The sequence below is a fragment of the Cheilinus undulatus genome, linkage group 24 (assembly GCF_018320785.1).
Source record: "Cheilinus undulatus linkage group 24, ASM1832078v1, whole genome shotgun sequence".
Taxonomy (NCBI): Eukaryota; Metazoa; Chordata; class Actinopteri; order Labriformes; family Labridae; genus Cheilinus; species Cheilinus undulatus.
In genome coordinates this window covers 4449210-4472542 of record NC_054888.1, presented here as the reverse complement: position 1 = coordinate 4472542, position 23333 = coordinate 4449210, and the positions used below count along the sequence as shown (strand labels likewise).

General features: G+C 37.9%; 1 protein-coding gene across 13 annotated transcripts in view; it reads right to left on the bottom strand.

Annotated features, from left to right (window-relative positions):
* Positions 1-1297: 1297 nt before the first annotated feature.
* LOC121506183 (muscleblind-like protein 2a) overlaps positions 1298-23333 on the bottom strand; it is a 167699-nt gene continuing 145663 nt past the window's right edge. For 4 of the 13 annotated variants that reach the window (XM_041781842.1, XM_041781841.1, XM_041781847.1 and 1 more), the window contains 2 exons: positions 22519-22554; positions 1298-3436 (listed from right to left, as the gene is read on the bottom strand). In XM_041781842.1, the coding sequence (XP_041637776.1) occupies positions 3312-3436; positions 22519-22554 (161 nt within the window). In that variant the 3' untranslated portion in view covers positions 1298-3311. Of the gene's footprint in view, positions 3437-19592; positions 19688-22518; positions 22555-23333 lie in introns of those variants that run through there. The other 9 variants (XM_041781844.1, XM_041781849.1, XM_041781846.1 and 6 more) reach the window with 6 other exon arrangements.

The following is a 23333-nucleotide window of genomic DNA, read 5'->3' as shown; positions in this document are numbered from 1 at the left end:
AACTGGACAGATTTATAGGTTTCTGTCATTTTTGATGATATAAATCCTGTAAAAAAATACCAAGGACTGCATGTTATTAAGGACTTGTATCGAAAAAGCATCAGATATTTTGACAACTTCAGGCTGGATGCACACTAGACGGTTTCAGGGATGATTTTGGGTGCTGATTTCAGGCTGCTTTGTATATATAATCCTCAAAAATGTGGTGTCAATATGATGATTTTACTGCTCTAGATTGAGTCGGGGCCTTCCCCAATCTCAAATCACTGATACTTATTATTACAGATTGGACTGACTCCTGAAATAGCCAATGAACAGGCAGCTTCATCAAGTTGATGTTGCAAATTTTCAAAGCTCACAAACACGGCAGAGGACATAAGCATATACCATCTTCTCATCTGGAATTTCCCCCACCCACCCACCACTCATCTCCTATTTTTCATTTTTACTGAGTAGAAAAACATATGCAAGGACAACAAGTGGATAATATCCACCATCCTGCATTTTTGTTTTTATGCCTCATTTCCATTTGTTCATCCTGTATATCATCTTTTATTTCATAAGCAGTTTGACAGATTTTTATTAAACATGGCAGAAATTTTCTCCCCTACCCAAGAGTAAACTGAATAGAGGTCACGTTTATCCCTTGCTTTCCAGATTTTGGAGGTCATAGGTGAAGAACAGTGGTTCTCAACTGGTGGGTCGGGGTGCTATTTTTTGTGGATCCTTCAAACTTCAATAATCATTGTGAATTTTGAATTTTTTATTTTTTTTATTTTTTTATTTTTAGAAATTTGGGTCATTGTTCCAGTGTTAATTTTGACAGCTAGTTTTAATTTTAGTTTTAATTTTCGTCTTTAAATGAAATGCATTTTAGTTGTAGTCTGATTTCAGTCATTTCTACCATTTTCAGTTTTAATCAAGTTTTAGTCAACGAAAACTCAAAACATTTTAGCCTAGTTTTAGTCCATAAAAAGTCCTCACATTTTAGTCTTAACTTTTAGTCCAAGCATTTATTTTCTTGCCTAAATTTGGTACAAAGTCATGGTAGTGTGTTCTCTGCACCCTGCCAAACCTGGGGTCCCTGCTTTCTACAGCAGAGAGGCAGAATAGATAAAGCTGCATTGTTTTTTTGACAGATTTACCCACAGTGGAGAAATATTATGGGTTTTGAATGTCCGACAAAAACTATGTTACATTTTAATCTAGTTTTAGTCATCACAGATCTATTTTTGTTAGTTTTAATCTAGTTTTTGTCATGGAAAAAGGCTGTTGACGAATAGTTTTAGTCGACAAAATTAACACTGCATTGGTCATCTAGGGGGTGGTGGTGGTGGGTCCTGAGACTGCACAAGTTTAGAACCACTGGTCTAAGGCACAGGTCACTGGGCCTCATGTTCATCCCTTGCTTGTAAATACAGTGTCTAAAGAACATTTTGCGGGTTAGGGTTGCACATTTGCTAATGCCTACTCATGACTGACCTGGTTAGATATGGAGGTCAAAGGTTGAGGTCATTTGGAATCATGCCACAGAAACCACCCCAGCCCTTCTTGACCCACATCCATACTTTCACTGATAAGCAGTTGGAAACTTTAAGAAAAGATAGAACCGCCAGGGGGTAGTTCTAGTTTCTTCATGCTTCACATGTGGATCAGGAGCCATGAGAAATCATGTCTGAGGAATTTCCACTACGAAGTGTGTGGTCTTGTTATCTTGTGGAATCATCTAATGGTTGCATTCAGAAGACTAAAAAGCTAGGGATCGGTAGGAACTCTTGGGGGATCTGTGGTCTCCCATGTCTTGTGTGTAGCCAGCCTTTCTTTACAATCATAAAATCTGAACTAAAAGGATTGTTCTGGATGAAGATGGTGGTGGGATTTCCATTAAGGGGAATTTGAACATACCTTGGTAATAGACACAACACAAACTTTTTAAATAACTTTGATTACATTTCTAGAACTGTGAATAAAAACTCTCAAAATAAGAGACACTTTACATACATTACACAGTTTACAATACATTGTTCTTTCTCATTCGCACTCCTCATGTAAACTACTCAAAAACAATGGTAAGAAAATGATGGTACACTGTGAAAGTCACCAAACATTCTACAAAGCTATTGTTGATTTGTCATTTTTTTAACTTCTTTTTCATTTGGATAAAGTCACTTGTGATGTTTTCATGAAGATTTACTGTTTCTGTGAGGTCTTTCCCCAAAAAAGTCCACGCAGCTTCTGACCACCAGTGTCTTAAGTGGATGTGTGTGTTGTTGATGAGCATTTTTTTAGGCACTTCTACAGTTTTTTTCTAAAATGGAACAGGATTATCGGTGATAGTAGGGTTGGACAGGACAACCGACGGTCACAGATAGCCCTCCAGTCGAAGTTCAAGTCATCTTTTGCTTGACGAACATCGTCAAATGCACCGTGTTTTTTAAAAGTCTTAGCACTTAAGTCCCTTGCCCCGACACTGACCAAAACCTCTCCTGGTGTCGTCACCACATCGCTCCAAGTCCCAGTCTGCCGGCAGACCATCAGTCTCCAAATACACATGCACGCACACAACAAGGCTTGGTATGTCTGGAACAAAACCCTCAAGCTTTGGAAAGCCCTTGGCACAGACTTGAGCCTTTAGGCTTTTTATTTTCAGTAATGGCGTTGACTTTCTGGGTGCTTTCTTACCCAGACGAACATGCAAAAATCCGTGCACAATCTTTCAAAAACAAATAAAGGGTTCGTTGTGTATGAGTAGCTTTAGCAATGGCAAAAGAGGAGGAAATGAGATCAAGTCTGGCTGTTTTGTTTTTTTTTATGTTATTTAGAGCTTTGGCAAGGTGTTTCTGGAATTGGCGAAGAGGAATAGAGGGGGAAAGCTTCATCATGGCGTCTTAACAGCATCAGGTGAGCAAAGGACAATCCGCATTAAAAAAACATGAACCTGTCTGCCCCAAGGACATTGAATTTTGTAGAAAGAGAAGCGCTGTTGTGCACGGGTTTTCTGTCACACTCTGTACTCCTCCTTAAGCACTATACTGTTCATACAGTGCAAATCAGGCTTCTTACTTTCTTACCAAAGGGTGAACGTTATGCAGCAGAATAAATATGAAAGAGAGGGGGATCCACGGTACTTTGGGTTGTTAAAATGACCTCTATAGTGGGTTATGTAGCTCTGTACATAAGAATATTTTTGACCTTTTCGTGTTAATAGTTTTTTCTAGCAATACATACAGTATATATCTTTTTTTCTGTGTGTGTGTTTGTGTGTTACACCGGCACTGCAGTTCTTACGGTTAAATTGAAGTATTACACTCTTAGCATGCAGGTTGCTGGACCTCTATGGGAGAGGTAAGGTAGTATTTACACAGGGGCTGTTTTGGGTTTCCTAGTGCAGTTTCGTGACACTCCGTTTCCTTCCCGATGTTTACTTCAGGATGATCTGTATGAGACAGACACAGAAAACAAGGAAAGTTAGCTTGCCTCAAACAATCAGAGGCTCAATTACTCCCATGTTTACTGTAAAATATGCATAACTTTGACATGACATTGTAACTGACTTTAAAACATGACAAGAATGTACATAAGAACAAAAGTGCAAACAACAGAAAGGCAGCTATTTGTACCATGTCCCAGTAAGATCTGGGTCAAATACTATTTGCCATTTTCTGCTTACCAACAGGAAAATTTCTGTCATTATGACCTTGGAGGAAGGAACTTAGATGCACTTTATGTTGGTTTCAGGCAATCAAAATACGGCAGAAATGGAGAGACCCATGGTTGAAAACTTGTGTTTATGAACCTTTTAGTGCAGGGATGTCAGACTCCATCACAGCGGGGGCTGAATTGTGAATTTAGGTCTAGCCTAAAGGTCTAACAGGGTCAAAATTTCCCATAAATTGTCAACATTATCTTCACCAGAGAAGAACTATGGGGAAAAAAAACTTAACATTAATGATACATGATTTTGAGACAAAAAAAGTAAAAAATAAAAAAAATCGATACTTTAGCTGGATAAATTTCAAAATTGTGAGATAATATTCAAAATTATGAGTTTGAAAGGTCAAAAGATAATATAAAAATGTAGGATTTTTAATCTAAAAGGTAAATATTTGGGATTAAAAGTCAAAGCTAGGAGTTGAAAAGGTCAAAATATGAGAAATAAAACAAAATAATGAGTTAAAAGGATGAAACTATGAGAGAACGTTTAAAATCAAGAGTTCTCAAGGTCAAAATATACGATAAAGCTTTAAATCATTCATTTTAAATGTCAAGTTATGAGAAAAAAATGTAACTATGAGTTTTAAAGTTCAAGATATGAGATAAAATTTTTAGATTTTAAATAAAAAATGCCATTATTTGGGATTCAAAGTCAGAGTTAGAAGTTGAAAATGTCAAAATATGTCTTAGAAATTAAAATTGTGAATCTAAATCATCAAAATATGAGATAAAAAGTCAAGTTTATGATTTGCAAATGTCAAAGCCATAATTTTAAGTCAAAATTGTGAGATGCAAAATTAAAAATATGAAATGAAAATACAAATGTATTTTCCCACATTCCTGACTTTTTTTTATTAGATTATTTCAACTCTTTACTCTTTCTAATTCTTATGACTTAAAAATTATGTTTTCAATCAAGTTTACATTTTTACACGTGAGGAAATGTGCCGACCTCATGCTAGAGGGCCATATATAACTGTAACACGGGCCGGATTTGGCCCCCGGGCCTTGAGTTTGACACCCCGGTTTTAGTAGTATTTAGAAGGTTGGCATTACAGCACAGGATTTTCAAATCGTAACTGAACTTAAAGCATGGGAGACCATATGTCTATGGTCAATCCAAACCAAATTTTAACACCATAATCCTTCAAATGCATACACTATAAGATTCAGTGAGACTGCTGACCTTGCAAATACTGTTTGTTGTAACTATTAAATATGAATTAAGAAGAGAAGCAAATATGGAGAACGATCAACTTCGTCACCTGTTGTGTTTTTAAGCAACATCCCGTTGGTGATGCTTGACATTCAGCTTATTTTCATTGGCTACTGAAGGTATTTTTATGGGAGGTAGCCCAATCTGGAGATCTCAATTAGGAGCAGTAAACAGACTCCACACATCAGAGGATTATTTAGACAGTTAACCAGTTCTGACAAGCCTAGGATCAGGGCATGCCTGGTCATCAAGGGGGCAAACAGGGTCATAAATTGCCTAGTGCAGGTAAAGGTGGGTTGTGTGAGGCCTCTTTCCTCATTTAAAGAACATAAACGTGGTTTTAAAAATGTTTTAAATAAAATATAATAAAATACTTGGCATCATGTTGAATTTTTTTTAAGTCCTGATGCCTGCAACAGTGTTGTTGAAGGTTTTGGCTGGTCCCAGAATTTTCAGCTCTTAAATTGGGCTGCAGCATTCGGAAGTCTTGGAAAGGCTTGAGTAGTGCCTCTAGAGTGTTGCAAAGCTATTTTCATTGGGATGTGGATGTGCACCTAGAAGAAAATATGTGGCAAAAGGAAAGATGTGCTTTTATTTTTAAGGATATGACTCTAGATCAAACAGATCTTTTGTAGCAGTTTAAGTCCAAAATGCCCATTTTTTCATTTAAACATTTAATTTTGATTGGAAATTCTAAGAAATTTGAGAGTGGTGGTGGGTCCTTACACTAGAACCGATAAATATGTTCAATGGTGTAGCCAGCCTATGTGTGAAGGCTTGTTCTTTTATGGCTACTTTTTTCAACACTCACCTATTGCTTCCGCTTACTATTAAAGGTACAGTGCACTATTTTGCCTAGTAGCATTAAGTGCAATAAGTTTGGTAAAGTAGGCCTATTTAAATTACTGTTAGATGTCACCAATATTCCCAATTTAACACGCTATACCTTAAATTCCTCAAACTGTACTTATGATAAATGTAACTTGCATGTTTAAAAATGTTTCCATTTTGATTTTAAAGTGATTTCTACCAGGGACAACAGAGAAGTAGAAAGTAATCTGGCAAAGTAACACTGTTGTGGTATTGTTCATTAATATAGACTATCCCTTTAAAATAAAAAAATAATAACACTATTATTCTCATTGCAAATTAGCCTCTTTGGTGTTTAAAATGGGAGGAAACAATATCGAAACTGCTGACATGGAGATAGATTAGCAACTCCTTCTGTAGAGGAAATCTTAGGATAACACTCCAGCAATTACAGCTGTTTTTTTTAAGCAATTTGCTGTTGCAATTTTAAATCTTTTGGCTCCCATTTGTCATTAAGATGCCCGACTATCCAAAATTTGGTCAATATAAAAATATGAGGGTGGTTTTTACACTACCTATAGCCATTGAGGCCAGCACTTTACTGCAGGTCTGCCCTTCTCTCTCGGCACGGTATTATCAACAGTCTTACTAACCTGACATGCCAGATGGATGTGTTTCACACATCCATCTGGGAAAGCTTCAATAGGAAATGTTTGAGAAAAGGCAGAGGCTTTGAAAAAAACTCGGAGTGTAATTGGATGACCGTTCTGTCACATCTCTACAGACCAATAAGGGCAACAAAACATGTGACATAGCTGCTATCGAGCTGCACGTGCGCAGCTACTAAGGAATAACACGAAACATGGTGACTATACTGTCTGTACTTTTGTTGTTTTTGAAAAGAAAACAACTCACTGCTGTTCTTTGTTCTTCTTTTAATGAAGAATTGTTGTTAAGTTCTGATAAAACTGGCACTTTAGCAGCATCCACGCTAATCTCTTCCTCCATAACTGCACCAGCTCTTGCTGCTGCTTGTTTACGTCACAATTCTGATGCGCCTGAAAGTACTGCCCCTCGTAGCTGATTGGTCCTGTCACTTTCTAACCGGGACCAAACGGTTCAGATGGGAGCTTTGCGAGATGGATTTGCCAGTGAAAAACAAGGAAATGGGCGTATCCATCTGTTTTGCAAGGTTAATCAACTACAGTAACTGCATAAATGCCCCAAAATGTTATCATCGGTTTATATATATTAAATTCTTTCACTGTGAATGACTTTTTAGCATTGCAAACATACTTCAAACCCTTAATGACTATGCAATCAGGCTTTACCTCCAACTTTTTGCAGCAATTGTAGAATTTGAACTGTGCATGTATTTGAAACCACAGCTTGCTTAACGCTTAATGAATTAAATTGAATGAGGGGTGTAACAGTTCAGAGGTCATGGTTTGGTTCGTAACTCAGTTCTGGGGTCACAGCTTGGTACGGGTTTGGTTCACTGATAAAAAAGAAAAAGTCAGAGATTTATAATTTTATATCTCACTTATAATTTTTTCTTTAACCCTCGTTAGTGGAGCTGATACTTTTTATATGTCCAAAATACAAAATTGAATCAATCAATCAATTAATTGATACTTTGTTCAATCTAGTGTTATTTACAACAATCAGGCTGATACAGCCTGTGATGTATTAAACATCTCGTCCCGGAAGAAAAGAGAAAGAAAAGAGAAGAAAAAAGGAAAACAAATAATAATAATAATAATAAAAATAAAATAAAAACGAACAGCAAAACAGAAAACAGCCTTATATCTTTTCGACTTTTCTCCTTATTGTGTTTGGATAGCCGGCTACTTACTCTTTTTTGTTGGTTGTTTAAAGTGGTCAGCATACACTAACCAGCATTACTGCCACCAAAGCTGGTGGCTAAATACTGTCACAATTGTTTTCTTTTCTATTTTTTAATGATTCAGGCATGTGACTATGTGCACCGTGACGGTTCAGGATAATACACAAACTGTTACATCCCTATGATTTACCAAATATTTTCCTTCTTGATTGAGCTTTTAATCACACAAAGAGATCCCTGAGATCATCACTAAAAGCCACTTTAATTAAACAACATCCATTGGCTGAATGCCTCCTTTTTAGGAGCAGCAAACACTCAGGAAAAACCCTCTTCTGGCAATCAACTCTGTTGATAATCCAGTTCAAGACTTGGATCACTGCAACCTAATTTACATGAGGCGACAGAAGCTCAAAAACTTAGAGAACCTCTTTTCATGGGCCAGATTGAGGTTTCATCCTGTTCAAACACTTCCTCTTGAGACTTTCTACAAGTCTACCCTATGTATGACAGTGGTTTTCAATGCATAGAATCTAGAGGGAAAAACAAAGCTCAGGTTGATTTAATCAGACCTTCAGGGAAATCGCAGGTGTGAGACTACAGAAGCAAAACACTTGGAGAGAGATTGAAGCCAAGAGACTTCTCACCTGACAGTTTGTGAGTGTGTGTCCATTTGGAACAACATAAAAACAGTCTGGCTTTAAGACAGAGCTTCGTTTTAGCTTCTGACCAAGGGAAAGCCACCTCACCCACTGGAAGCGTGTCTACAGCGTTTTGCAGCGAAGTGCAGCCCTGATCAGAGATCACAGGGGAGCTGCGAACATGCTGGAATGGTATGTCAACAACAGATTATTTACCTTTTTGATTAATCAATGGATTGATCGTCCATTCTGGCATGAGTCCAAAAAAACTATTAATTTCGCCATGGGTGAGTATACTAGCAAACATTAAAGGTTTTATGCCAAATTCTCCATGTCAAATCCCCTCAAAAGTTAAAGTTTTCCTCATCAGTGGTTATTGTGACCCACTGAATGTAATGAGACATAATGTTGGTCTAGTGATGAATTACCATCGGGTGTTCGGGCATTGTATTTGTGTATTGTATATTTTGCAAGTAGCGGATACTCTATGCTTTTGACTTCCTGTTTGGAGCTTTCTAATGGGATAGGAATTGACACAATTTGGCAGTGACCATTGAAAACACGTGAGAGTTTGATGAGTTGGCTTTAGTTGTTTTGACAAATCGTGTAGTCTGTGATTCCTCCTGTGTGTGATCCCCAGTATTTCAGTAGTTCAAAAACCTGCTAAAACCGGTCTGTTAGTATGAACTCCCAGTCTCTTCAAAATATGTAAAGACTGAAATAGTTGTGTAGTGTGTCCTCAGCTTAACAGTTTTGACCATGCCCAAGTCTAGCTTGTAGAAAATATAAGACAAAGCCTGATCCATGTTAGCCAATCTGGTACTGAAGCTGCCTTCTGCAGCAATCACCATGTTGAAACTCTATTTCAAACTAACTTTATATTAGATTAGATTAAATAGATATTTTATAGACCTTGAGGGAAATTTTTTAGTTAAGTTTGTCCACATTGTATCAGAGGTGGTGCTGAGGTGGGTCCAAAACCTCCTGACAAACAGCTACAACACGGCAGCTTGCAGTCATGCAGGGTGATGCATTATGATGCATAAATGAACATCCTAATATCCTAACAGCTTAACTGTGCACATAATCCTCCTCCTCGTATTCCAATGTACATGGACTCTTAATAACATCACCCTAACTCTCTGTCTTCACCCCTTTAAAGAAGGCATCCCGTCAGAATAAGGCACAAGATTTCAAAGGGATGTTTTCTAGCCACCGTTAAAGGTCTTTTTACACCCTAACAGACTTTTCCTAAATAGACATGCCGACTGTACCCAACTAGTGCAGACTGGTACAGAGTTGCCGACTTAGTCCAACTGGGAATCATGCGTAAAATCCAGCAAAAAATCTTGTACTGTGTCCTCAGCATTAAATTCGAATCCCTGGTTTTGCATTATCCATGTTATGTCATTTTCCATGTTATGTCATTTTCCATGTTATGTCATTTGCCATGTTATGTCATTTGGGATTTCTCTACTGCCTCAACAAAGGATATCTTTTATAGGAAGATCAACGATCATGACATGAAAAGGAACTTGCTGTGAATTGAAAATGAAATAAGGGAACAGCAAAAAGGTAAATGTTCACACAAGGTTCAGATGCCTTTGACTTGTCCACTGAACTGTGTGTGAGTTTTTTTTTTTTTTTTTAAGTGAAACGAGACATTCAGAAGCAGTGGTGGACTTATTTTGCATCACTGTGGCTGCAGGGAGATGCTGATATGGCTTATTCAAGTGTGCTGAAAGGGACGATAGGGCATGAGATTACTCACAATTAAAAACTAGTGCATTAATTGTGGGCCCTAATTAATCTTGCCCTACTAATTCTTAATATTTTGAATCACAATCCTGGTCAGAAGCTCCATAAGGCTGCCACCATTGCTTGTCCCTGTAGCTCAGGCTAATAGCCCTGCCACACATCCACAATGCTCTTTAATTTGAATGTAAACTACTGATGGCATCTCAGTAGTCTTCAGCTCCTTCCACAGATGTTCAACATGATTTAGATCAGGGCTCAGAATAGTCCAGTGTTTTGTTCTTAGCCATTTGTGGCTGTTTTCAGCCGTGTTTTTGGGCTGTGGAGGACCCATGACCTGAGACCAAGCTTTCTGACACTGGGCAGAACTATGGCTCCAAAATGCCTTGATAGTCTTGATTTCATTGGACCCTGGACTGATTAAAGACCCCTGTGCCAGATGCAGCAAAGCAGCCCCAGAAAATAACTGAGCCTCCTCCATGTTTCACAGTAGCTATAGTCTTCATTTCTTTGGATGTTTCTTTTTAGCATCTGTGGACATAGAGCTGCTGTGACTCCAACAAGCTCCAGTTTGGGCTCATCTGTCCAGAGTCCTCTGGAGAATATCCATTCTCCCAGAAGCTTTTGGCTTGTCAATATGCATTTTGGCAAATTCCAGTCTAGCTTTTTATGATTTGCTTTCAACAGCACAGTCTTTTTAAATTTCTTATTTATAATTACTTGTCAGTTTCAAGTTACTTCAGTGACCACTGTTTTTTACTTTCATTAACAGAAGGGTACCAACAATTTTGTCCATGTGTGTAGGACTCCTATTTTTGTTGCTGTTGTAACAAACAGGTTGAAACACGGTGAGATTTTTTCCTAGAATCATATCAAAGTTTAAAATTCTGGTGTACCATTAATTTCTTTACAAACAAAAACATCAAGATGTCATTTTGTCCATATTGCCCAGCCCAACCTTGAAGTAAAAGTCTTTTATAATCAACAAATAGCATTTGACCCAGGTCTGACCAGCCTTTCTTTCTTATGGAGATAAAACTCATCTTAGATGTGACAAAGAAAGAGACAGAAGAAGACTTAGAAAAGAACCAGGGGGAGAAAAGTAGAACAGCCTCGGGCCCCAGGCAGCGAGCCAACACGACAGAGCTGCACAATGTTTGTTAATCAACGACATACAGCCAGCAAAGGACAGAAGCCACTGGTCAAATCACACATACAGAGGGTCACTAGGGGAGAGAGAGTGATGTGTGCAGGCTGAGAGGAGGCGCCCCCTCTGCAGTAATGATATTACACAGCGCCAGATGGGTGGGATCTGCCAGACAGGGAGGTAAACCCCACCCGTCTGGAAGCACAGGTGGATAAAACAAACACCCAGGACTGTTTGCAGGTAGATTTGGTGCAGAATGTCTCAAGGAAGACAGTGAGGAGTGAGTTACTGAACTGCTGTGCATTAAAATCCATGTATTATCCTGAATTCATCTGATCACACTGACTTAGTTTAAATACATGTGATAAAAATAATGACTGAATATAAATATATCAAATTATATTGTATTTTTCTCCTTATGTCAGTTAAGCCAGAGTGAGCAAACAGCTTTTAAATTTGTTGTGTAATACCACATTTGAACAGCAAGGGGTGCCAAGACATCACTATTATGACGATCAGACAGACAGCACTGTTTGCAAATGTGTCTATGAGCTGGAAAAAATTAAGTAAATATTTGAGAAATTATAAATGTGTTTGGGGCTTTTTTTCACTCTGTTTATGTCTGATAATCCCAATTTATGTAATGGAATGGAATTTGTGGGTAATAAATGCACTCATCCGGCAATGTTTAGCTCTTCTAGCTCAAGTTGTGACAAAGTACATGATTGTAAACGTCACTGTAATCATCTTGATAAGCTTGAAATATCCATGAAACAACTGCTGGACAAACATTACAGTTAACTGGGTCCAATATCTTTAAAGGCTTTTAATTTCATCCATTCTTACATTAACACAACAAATACAAAAAAAAAAAAAAAAAGAGCTGTGGAAAAACAAACAAGGTCGGGGAGAAAATTTGAGTAAATTCCGGAAAACAATTATTCCTCAGAAACACCCTTCTTTTCATTAAAATCTGCTTGTGTTTAATCATTTTTTTAATTCTTAATTCTTTAAAATCAAACATTGTTTTAAGTTGATGCTGTCAGTCTTCTCCATTCATTCCCATATTGCTGCATTGTTTGGATTTTGGGTTTTCCTTCAGGTTTAACACTTTGTGCCTACACTTTCTTTGTGGATTTTATTACTGTATTTTTAATTGTTAGCCACATTACTACAAATTTTATTTGTTGTTAAAACCAACACTTGGTTATTTTGTTGTTAGAATTTTATGTGGGAAGTAATCTGATGTTGCAGACTTTGATTTGGGGATTAAAGGACATATCCTACACAGTTGAGATTTTAACTAACATTTGGAGGAATTAATGGGAATTTTAGCATACTTCTGGGTATTTAAACTTACATCTTTGGGGATTTTTTAAAGCTTAGCCTAATTTGGGGGGATTTTATCTAGATTGTTCTGTTTTTAAAATTGGAATTTTTGTTTACCATGCTTGATTTTATCTTAGTTGGGGTTTTAGTTTAATTTTGTAATTTACTGGGGTTTTAGCCTGCCTTTGGGATGTTTAAAGGATTTTATTAAATCGGGTAAACATTTTGGAAATTTAACCAGTAGTGTTGAGGTTTTATTAAATTTTAGCCTACTCCTGGAGGTTTAAACTTCAGTTTTTGGATTTTGTTGATATTAACTCATGAGTGTCACTGATGTATATATGTCATTTAAAAGCCAACACTTGAGTGCCATTGAGGTATATATATATGCCAAAGTGTTTTTTTCGGTGTCTGGCACAAGGGGGTGCTCTCATGCTCCCTGTGAGTAATTTTGGGGCTTCTGGGATACGTAGTCGGAACACGGAAGAGACGGTAGATCAAAGCCACTGACGTCAGAGCAGGAAGTGGAGAAGCCGGGATGGAGGTAATCTAAGCTAAAAGTTCTAAAATACCGAGTAATGGCACAAAATGCCCCCCCAAAAAACTGAGGGAGTCGAGTGGCCAGTTTCGCCAGCGGACGCTGGAAGAAACTCTAAACCTTTGCGTGAGAAATCAGTTACTCACTGAAACCGACAGCAAATCCAATGATCAGCGCTTTCATTCATCTGCCGGCCAAGAGGCTAAAGAATGCTGCAAGGTTTCCCCTGTACCTTGGAGAGAAAAGGCACCCGCTATCCAGCTGGATGCATACAGAGACGGACTTTTCCAACCCAGACTCTGAGGAATGGCTGCTGAGTGAGCGAAGCGGATCTTGTTCTCCATCCCAGAGCAATGGAGTTAAGTTAACCCACTGATTATTCAGACAAATTTATCGAATGAAACCATCACTCATGCGTTCCTGCTCTGTGATTTCAGAAGCAGACTTGAGAGAAGAGCAAGCCCCATGCAGTTTTGCAACACCATCTGTTGGCAGAAAAAGAGGTAAGAACAAAAAAAATTCGATATTATAGATTATATACAGTGCTTAACAAATTTATTAGACCACCTGTCATATTTGTCTCAAAGACCATCCAGCATCATGAAGTGCTTTAATGCAGACTCTTTCATTTTCAGTCAGCTCTCCACGTTTCACCATTTTGAACGGGAATGAGGGATTTCAAACTGAATTCACCCAAATTTGAGCCGGCTCACTGGGCTTCTCTGAGAAGTCAGAAATGAATCAAGCATACAATCAACAACTAAAACTCATTTTTCTGTTCAGGAATACAAGTAAATGATTATAATTTGACATATTAATCAAGAAATAATAATGTGCTTTACTATTTTTTCAGGTTTTTTTGTAAATCAGTAAATTTGAAAATTCATGGATAACAATAATAATTCTATTTTAGCATTAAAAATATCATTTGAGTTAAAGAGCTTCTACATATTGGTGTATTAACCATTGCAGAAACATAAAAAATGATTTTGGTAATTACCAACGCTGTTAATTTAGGGAAGCTGTGGCATAAACCTTACTTTGGTTAGAGTTAGGGTGGTCTAATAAATTTGTTAAGCACTGTATATAGCTATAATATATACAACATCTCTATAACATATTATATATTATATTACTTCTCTAATTTACAGGCATTGCCAGGGGACACGCAAAGCAGGAGGTTGTCGGTGTATCGGGGTCCTGTGGCGACCGTCAAGTTGTATTGTGCTGTATTTTGTATTTATTTTTACCTACACCGATGAAATTGGCAGGGGGTTATGTAAAGGGTTCTGCATCTTTGTATGTTTGTTTGTTTGTTTGTTTGTATGTGTACAAGATAACTCAAGAATGGAAAGTCAGATCTTCACCAAACTTTCAGGGAATATTGGGATAGTGACAGGGAAGAATCAGTTAGATTTTGGTGATGATCCGAGGTTTGTAGTGATTGATTCTGCAGAAAGTTGGTGACCTCTGCGCACTATGCGCCTCAGCATCCGCTGACCCCGCTCTGTCATTTTACGTGGGCTACCACTTCGTGGCTGAGTGGCTCTTGTTCCCAATCGCTTCCACTTTGTTATAATACCACTGGCAGTTGACTGTGGGATATTTAGGAGCGAGGAAATTTCTCCACTGGACTTGTGGCACAGGTGGCATCCTATCACAGAACCATGCTGGAATTCACTGAGCTCCTGAAAGCGACCCATTCTTTCACAAATGTTTGTAGAAACAGTCTGTATGCTTGAGGTGCTTGATTTTATACACCTGTGGCCATGGAAGTGATTGGAGCACCTGATTTCAATTATTTGGAAGAGTGAGTGAATACTTTTGGCAATATAGTGTGGATAGATTGGATTTAAGATTGGAATTTAAGCTTACTTTGTTTCAAAATTTTCTCAAGTATGCTAGATTTTAGCTGGATTTTAGTTTACATTTTGGTTGATTTTACTTGGATATTGCATACTCTCTTAGATTTTAGTAAAATATTTGCTTACAATATTTTAATATCACAGAAATTGTATCCAGAATTGGGCTTTTGTTTGGATTCTTTCTTTCTATGCGAATATAGCCTTCTTTGGTAGATTTTAGCTAGATTTTAGCCTTCTTTTTGGGGGTTTAATCTATAGTGTTTGAGTTTATTGAGTTTTCAGTCAAAATTGTATTTTAATGAGATTTTATCTAAAATGGTTGGGATTTTTTTTGCCAGTATTGTTGCATGTTAATTTGATACATTGCTGCATAATTGTTGGGATTTTATGTTTGGGAAAGCAAAAGTTTGGTGTTGATAATTGCTCTGTAAATGATTTTCATTACAGTATATATCATAAGTGACAAATATTCCATCTTTTTCTAATTACACATCCTAAGGGATGATAATCCCATGGTTTATTTCTATAGTCTTTAATCTTCTGGAAAAGCTGAAAAAACCAATGATGTTTGTAAAATTGGCATTTACAATGTGTCTGCGGTTAAAGGTTTAAAAAAAAAAAAAAATCATGGGTACTTTGTATTATTAAACTCAGTATTTGCAGCGGTTCGGACCCAGACCTGCTTTTGAGTAAGAACAGTGACAACAGCACATGCTCTGAACAAACATCACAAGCTGCGATGTTTAAAAATAAAACAGATACGTTAAAAAAGGTCAACGTAGCACAGGTGATCAAACGTGTTGACGGTGCCCTGGCTGGAGCGATCTGAATGCAGAGTGTGGATGGAGGAGGAGAATAGAGGAGGTGGTGGTGGGGGACAGAGGGAGACAGTCAGTGAGGGGCTGACGTCAGTGTTTCTCCAGCTCCTTGTCCCACATGCATCTTTAAAGAGCAGCGCTGCTTCCTGCTGCTACTGCTGCTGCATGCCAATTACAGGAAGAGACGGTGACTCACTGGAAGTGAGCACACAGCCGTTTGGCCAGCGAGGGGCAATAAAGCAGGAGTTACGGGGAAAGAGATCATTGTTTGAGGACAGAAGGAGCATCTCGAGGAGTTTTTTTCACTTACTGTGTCATTTTAGAACACCTGACTCTAATTTTTACACTCTGAGGCTCTGTTTTCTTGTTGTTGTTTTTGCTGTAATGAGGCTTTGTAGTTGCCATACTGATCACGAGGGGTTATATTTGTTCACTATTTGGTGTTAAGTTGTCTTCTCCAGGCAGTAAATCAGGAAAAGTGGGCAGAAATTGTGCAAAAATGGATTTAAATTCATGATAATGCCTCTAAAACTATGTCTAATGGGTCTTTGCAAAAACATCAACTTTGAAAACAAGGATAATCTAAGTCCATATATCCTCCTGCTAGCCCTTTTGTCTCCCGCTAACACAGCCTATCGACCTGTGTAACACTTCTCATCTGCGTGTCCTCAGAGCACCTCTGCTCTTAACCACTTGTAAATGATTGCCAGCTGTGTGAGGCTGGCGTGCCAGCATTGTGCAGACATTTCCAGGTTTAAAACGGGGCACATGTGTGTCACACTGGCATTCAGTAAGCTGGCCCTGCATCTCCTGGCTCCTGCTGACACATAGCAACAGGAGAGCCGCCGATCACAGGGGCCATTTTTAGACGGCTTCTGTGATCATTTTTCTTGAGTCTGTCTCATCCTGACAAGCGTGGCCCATAACTGTTTCCTCTCTTGATTTATTCTCCCTTTTATCATAACCAGAGAGAGGTAAAAAGGTGAAACTAGGAAGGGAAAAAATCCAAGACCCTGTTTATACCGCCATAACATCCTTACTGGGCAATCAGATACCAAGTGGTAATGTTTAATGCTTGGTGTAAACGTACCACAATGTGTACCTACAATTTAATTCAGATTAATTCAGTTTAATTCAGAACAGCTCAAAGTGGTCTGGGAAGCCTTCATCTGGATTGGTTTAGTCACTTCATGTCTGATAGTAAGGAGTAAGTCGAACCAGCACCCCCAAAGTTATTTTTAAAATCAAAGTGTATAACCATTCCCTTTAAAATCATGGATATGTCATAATGAGGGAGAAAAGTTGTTAAAGAGGCACTACTAGCCTCTTAGCATGTCTAGGGATTCAGCATGCTATGTTTAGAGAGGCCATTGGAATTGAGATTAAACAGGGGTGAATTTAGGATTAGCTAAGTATGAGTGCCTTTTAACGGTTTTTCTCCCTAATTTTATCATAAAAATGAATCTCAAATTGCTACAATTTGGAGATTTAATCAAAATTATAGCTTTGATTGAACTGATTAAATTTGCAGATGTCGGCTACCTTTTTTTTGTGCATATTTCATCAGTGGGATTTTATTGAAGTTTTTAGAGTGGGTTTTTGAGGTGGCTTGGCTAGGTAGCATGTCATGTGCCATGAAGCCAGTGACTATACTCTTAGATTACGGAGAAAAAAAAACAATGAGGTAAGAGGCTAGCAGTGCCCTTTGTAATGGTCATAAATATGCATTAAAGTTAATAATGTCATGGTATATAGTAAATACACTGAAATATTATGATATGTTTACTACATTATAGGGATTTTATTGAGATTTTTAGCTTTAATTGTGTGGATTTGATCAAGATTTTTAACTTTTTGTTCAGACTTTTAGATTTTGGCAATCTTTGTTGGAATTTCACACATCTTTCATCAGACAATTTTTTTTTTTTTTGAAAAATCACTGACTTTACTTATTCAGGGTCAATGAGCAATCAACTGCAATGATAATGCTGCCTTTTTAACAGCTTTTCTCTCTCATTTTTTCATAAACATGTACCACAAGGATAGTTATTAAAAGTACTTTCTAAATGTAATTGATTTGTATTTATCCAACATTATTTTAATTTTGTTGAAATTTTAGCTTAGTTTGTTGTAATTTCAGCAAGATTTTAGCCTTATAGTATTGGAATTTTATCAAGATGTGCATTGCTGCATATCTTGTTTCTGGGATATCTTGTGTTTTGAATAATCTCTTATCTTATGGTTAGATAAACTAATGTAATACGTACCGTGAAGGTGCTGACTATACTAATGATGAATCAGGATGAACTGGAGATTAGCTTAGCAACTAACAGTACCTCTTTAACAGCTTTTACTTCCACTTTTTGTCATAAATGTAAATCAAAAGAAAAAATGGTGATGTACTACCATAATAACCATAAATTTTAAAGACATTCCATCCTACCATGCTGGGATTTCATTGAGATTTTAGCTCTTTAAGTTGTGATTATTATTCATATCTAGGCTTTTCTAGAGATTTTGGTTATCATTGTAAAATATTTTATTTGTGCCATGAATCCGCTGGCTATACAAATGACTGGAGGGGAATTAGCAAAGACCTAAGCAGCTTTTAGTGCCTCTTTTAAAACACATCATACTACTTAGTTAATAATCCTGAATTTTATTGATTTTTTAAATCCTATTTATTACATCTAATTTAAATTATTTTTGACACAATCATGATTTCAACCACATTGTTGTGAATTCATTGAGATATTGGCATTGATGGTTGAAATTTTGAGATTTTGGTCATCACACTTTGTTCACATAGCTCCCCTCATTTGTCATAAATACAGCTAATCTATATTAATCCTAAACTTTTAAGAATATATTGTTAATTTTCTTAATTTCTGGGATAATATGAAAATTTTGGCTTTAATTTAAGGGATTTTATGAAGATTTTAAGCTTTTTTTGTTGGTAATCTAAAGAGATTTTAACCTACATTGCTGAATATTTTATGATTGTGAGATGACTGAAATTTTAACCTGTGTTTTGGAAACTTCTTAGCTCATGCCTAGGTATTCCAACATGCTTTGTATAGTGAATCTGCTGATGAATAAAGGCGAATTAGGGACAAACTGAGACGTTAGCAGTGCCTCTTATAGATTTTTTCTCCCTCATTCTGACGTGAACATGCATCTAAAGGATGTAGTGAAAAAAATATTTGTAAATAAACCTTGTTTGGTGTTGGTTACATTGAAATGACTCCTAAATTCAAGACAAAAAGTGACCAGTGAGGCTGGATGGATATAAATAATCCACAGTAAGCCAGGGATCCATGACAATTATGTGTACCTACTGTTGTTTACTTGTGAGGTGGGCTAATGATGTACTGTAAAGTGTGAATATTGATATCCAATTATCCAGGATGGATGTTAATGCTAAATGCAAACAGGCTCTTAAATGTGCTGCAGAAATAGCCTGAATGCATTTGCTTGAATGTGTGTTTGCAGAGCACATGAGCAGTACAGATGATGCCCCCTGCTGCAGATGGAGAGGCTTATTTGACAACAACAAGAAAAAGTGGAAAAAAAAAAATGTAAAACATGCAGAACAAAACCAGGAAGTATTGCAACACAACACAACTACTACTTTGCAAATGTGGGAGCTTTGAAGAAGTGCTTCAGCACTAATGCGCTGCTTTTCTACATGAAACACAATACAGAGCAGCGGCTTAGGTAACCCCTCTGTAATAAGCCCTCTCATATTTGGCTTTAATGCCAGCGTGAGCACACCCAGTACAGGCAGAAGGGGTGGATAAGGAGGGGCTGGGCGTGGGCTAAGGCTCAGCTGCAGGTTATTGCAGCTTGCTATTAGATGGCAGCACTTATTCAGAGCTCCGGGGACTGATGAAAGAAAGCTTTAAAAGGAGCAAACCTGATTGGCTGGTGCTGTTGCTGCGTAGGGGACACTTGTGGCAGGAGTTGTTGCTGCAGAGACAGTAGCAGGCGTAGCACTGTACATCATTGGGACTTTGTTTTGAGGTTGGGGGGAGAAGGGAGAGGGAGGGGGGAAGTGGTAGCAATGGACAGGTGGGTAGAGCATAATGGTAACAATGGCAACAGGTGTGATGTGTGTGGTCGACGGTATCATTTGTTGTTGTTGATGGTTGTGGTGGAGGTGGCGGATGTTACAGAGAGCCAGCAAGCCATCGTTAGGGTTACACCGGCAGATGGCATGCAACCATTCATAACGCAAAGCAAAGGAGGATAGGAAGAAAGAAAGAACAAAAAGAGAGCATGGGAGAAAAAAAAAAAACAAGAGGAGAGAAGCTGATTACAATCACAAATAAGGAAATTTATACGGAAAATCAGTTTGCTGTTTTTCCCAGAGAAGAACAAGACCAAAAAAAAAACCACCAATAAAGATGAATCAACCACATTTTAGGCAGCAGGGATGGGAATTTTTTTTTTTTTTCCAAAACAGGACTTCTAACTAGTAGAGCACCAGAAAGATTCAAGGTAATTTAGCTGCTAAGCTAAAAATATTTTACCCTATTTATACAATGTATGGGCTCCAGAACACCAATAGAAACAAAGAAGGCAAAGACGAGCGGCAATGGCTGCAACTTTATCTTTCCAGCAGTCCTAGTATCTGGATAGTTTGGCATTTGAATAAGACAAAGCGCGGCATTTTCCTTCTTCCTCTACCTGGGGTCGAATTAAAGCAGGCTTACATTGAGCTCTAGCTGTGTTCACCTATCGCTGTGGTCTCCATCTTTCTATTAGAGGCAGTTTGTGTCACCAGAGTCAGCTGAAACGATTCAACTGGGGACCTGATAGGCTCCAAGGAGCTACGGCTCAAATCTCAACTGTTTTACAAATGTGATGGTGAATAGTCATTTTGCAGGAAGTGCAATGTCAGTCACATGAAACGAAACACGTCAGGCTGCAACTTTTACGCTATTTGATGAGCACTTTGCTTTGATGATCAATCGACATCGAAATCCCGTCTGATATTACCATCAGTGGTCAGAGAACTGTGCAAGCAAAGTCTATGTGTCTTCTGCATGTATGTTCAGGCTCCAGGAGGCACTGCTGCCATCACAGATACACCAATATGACACACAAGGTAGACACTCAATTAGGCTGGTTAGTGAGAGTATTCCTGCAGCACCTTATCCTACCTTATGCTTCAGGAGGCTTTGACTGTTCTGTTCATTTTTGTGTCTTTGTGATGCTTGGTCTGGTCTACACAGTCTTCATAGGTTTTCTTTTAATATGTTAAAATATTGTGTTTGGTCTGAGGTAAAAAAAAATGCTGAAGTCACAAAAACATGCACAAAAATGTTAGACAAATTCACTATTTTCAACAACATGACTTTTTGCTTAGATAACTCTCTGGTCTGTTAGCGGAAGAAACTGTGGTGTGTTTAGTAGGGATGGGGATCGAAATACCCGAAAATCAATAAAGTTTTAGCTTATTGATACTGTTATCGAGTCTCACAGGCTCTGTGACGTAACGTCATAAAACTGGTGTAAAAACATACTTAAGTTCTTTCAAGAGTAACATAAATTAAAAGCACATCAGTACTGAGTGTGGTACCTTCAACTATGGCTTAAGGAAAAATGACACTGCCTGCGAGTCACATGCACTCATATCCGCCTGCACTGGGAGTAACAGGCTCTCATACCAGTCTCTTCAGCTGCTTCAGAACATTTTCCTTCTTCATCTGCTCAGACAAATGCTGAAAAGTGTTTCAAAACTTTGAGCAAGTTTGTTAAAAGTATTAGTCCAGTGTAGAAATCCGCGGTGGAATCAGCAGAATTAAAGTTAATTAGCAAACTAAACAGCTGAAAGAAGGAAAATATTATGCGTTCAGGTAACCTCAGTAAATTAGATGACTGTATTCTAAATGTCACGATGTGTTCAAATGACACATAAAAATGGGAAAATTTAGTTTTAGACGAGAATCCTTAATAAATACAGTTGTGAATATGAAGAATGGGTTTATATTTGAGGGATATAAAACAGATGTTACAGACTGAACTATAGCTTTTAACTCAAGCACTACTCAGCTAAGACCAATCGAGTGTAAATATTTGTCTCCACCAAACTATAGAAAAGTATCGATAGTGGTATCAATAAGGACTCGGATCAATAAGGAGTATCCAAGGAGTATCCCCATCCCTAGTGTTTAATGAATGTACTATGCTGAGAAAATGTTTGCATTGAAAGATTTCACTGCAGCCATTACATTCCGTTTCATAGTTGCCATCCAAGGTGATCTACTGGAGTAAATCTAAAATGGATTGTACATGTAGGTAATTTAGTCTGTAATTATCCAAAAGAAATAAAGTAGGGGGGCAGACTGTTTTCCAAAGTTGAACTTGTAATAATGAAGAATTATTTTGTAATTCCCATCCCCTTTGGAACAAAGAGAAAATCTCCAGAAGCTTTGAAATAATTTCTCTGGGAAACTGATTTAAATTTCCTGATAGAAGACAGCACAGCAAACAGACATTAGCTATCCTACAGCTTAAGAACAGATCTGAATTTATCCAAACTGCCTTTAAAACATAAACAACAGACAGTCATTAGCCAGAAAGTCAGTGGGAAACAGGAACAGCTCTTTCAGGTGATACAAATTGGACATGGAATACATAAATCATGTCAGATCTCAGGCTAAAGAAAAGGACATTCTAAAGCTCATTTTAAAAGCATATATCACTGCCATATGAAGTGAAGCAATGACCTTTTGTCTCACCTGTAAGGGCTGCAGACATAACCTACTCACAAACCCTCCACCCACCCTTTTATACAAACAGTGTGTGTGAGAGAGCAAAGGGAAGGTCAGACCTACCAAGACTGCTAGCAGGAGTCATGCACAAGACTGACCCTGGGGTGTTCATGCAGAGAGAGAAAGAGAGAGAGGGAATAAATGGGTTATTAGAGGGAGGAGAACAACAAGGTTAGACAAGACAAAAATAAAAGCTTAGGTGCTGCTGTTACAGTCGTGCTTTCAGCTGGTTGTAAATGTGCAAGCAGAGGAGGAGGTTTATTCCTTCCTTCAGTTATGGTATTAGTCAGAAAATAATGTTTACATACATCAGCCTGGTGAAAACAAACAGGTCTGCCTCTATTTCGAATGAGACGTTGCATAGAAAATGCTTTTTAAAGCGCTATAAGATAATTTGCAGGCATCTTTATTGATATTTCAGCTTTCAAACTTTCCGTTTACAAGGTGTGCACTACACGGATTACAACAGGGGATCTGTGTGTCCTGTAAGTAAAAAATCACTTATGCTACCCAGGCAGGGCTGGACAGACTATGAGATGCCGTATGCAAAAGCTCTCTAAAGATTAACAGGACTAAATCGACAAGGCGTTCTGAGCATGGTTCTCATCTAAAGTGCTTGGAAGTTCACAAATATTGATGTGTAACATAGTAGCAGTCACACTGTCATCTGCCTCCCTATACCACAATAAGCTAGAGGATAGCATACATTATATTTGTACCAAAATAGCTGTTAAGATGTCAATGTTTTCACATTAGACATCCAAATAGTTTACTACTCGTTACCAAGGTCATCAAGAAGAAGGCAACCTACTTAGCATAGCATAGGAGGAGAGCATGCTTCCAGTGCTTGCATACTAGTAGTCCAGTCAAATAGCTGA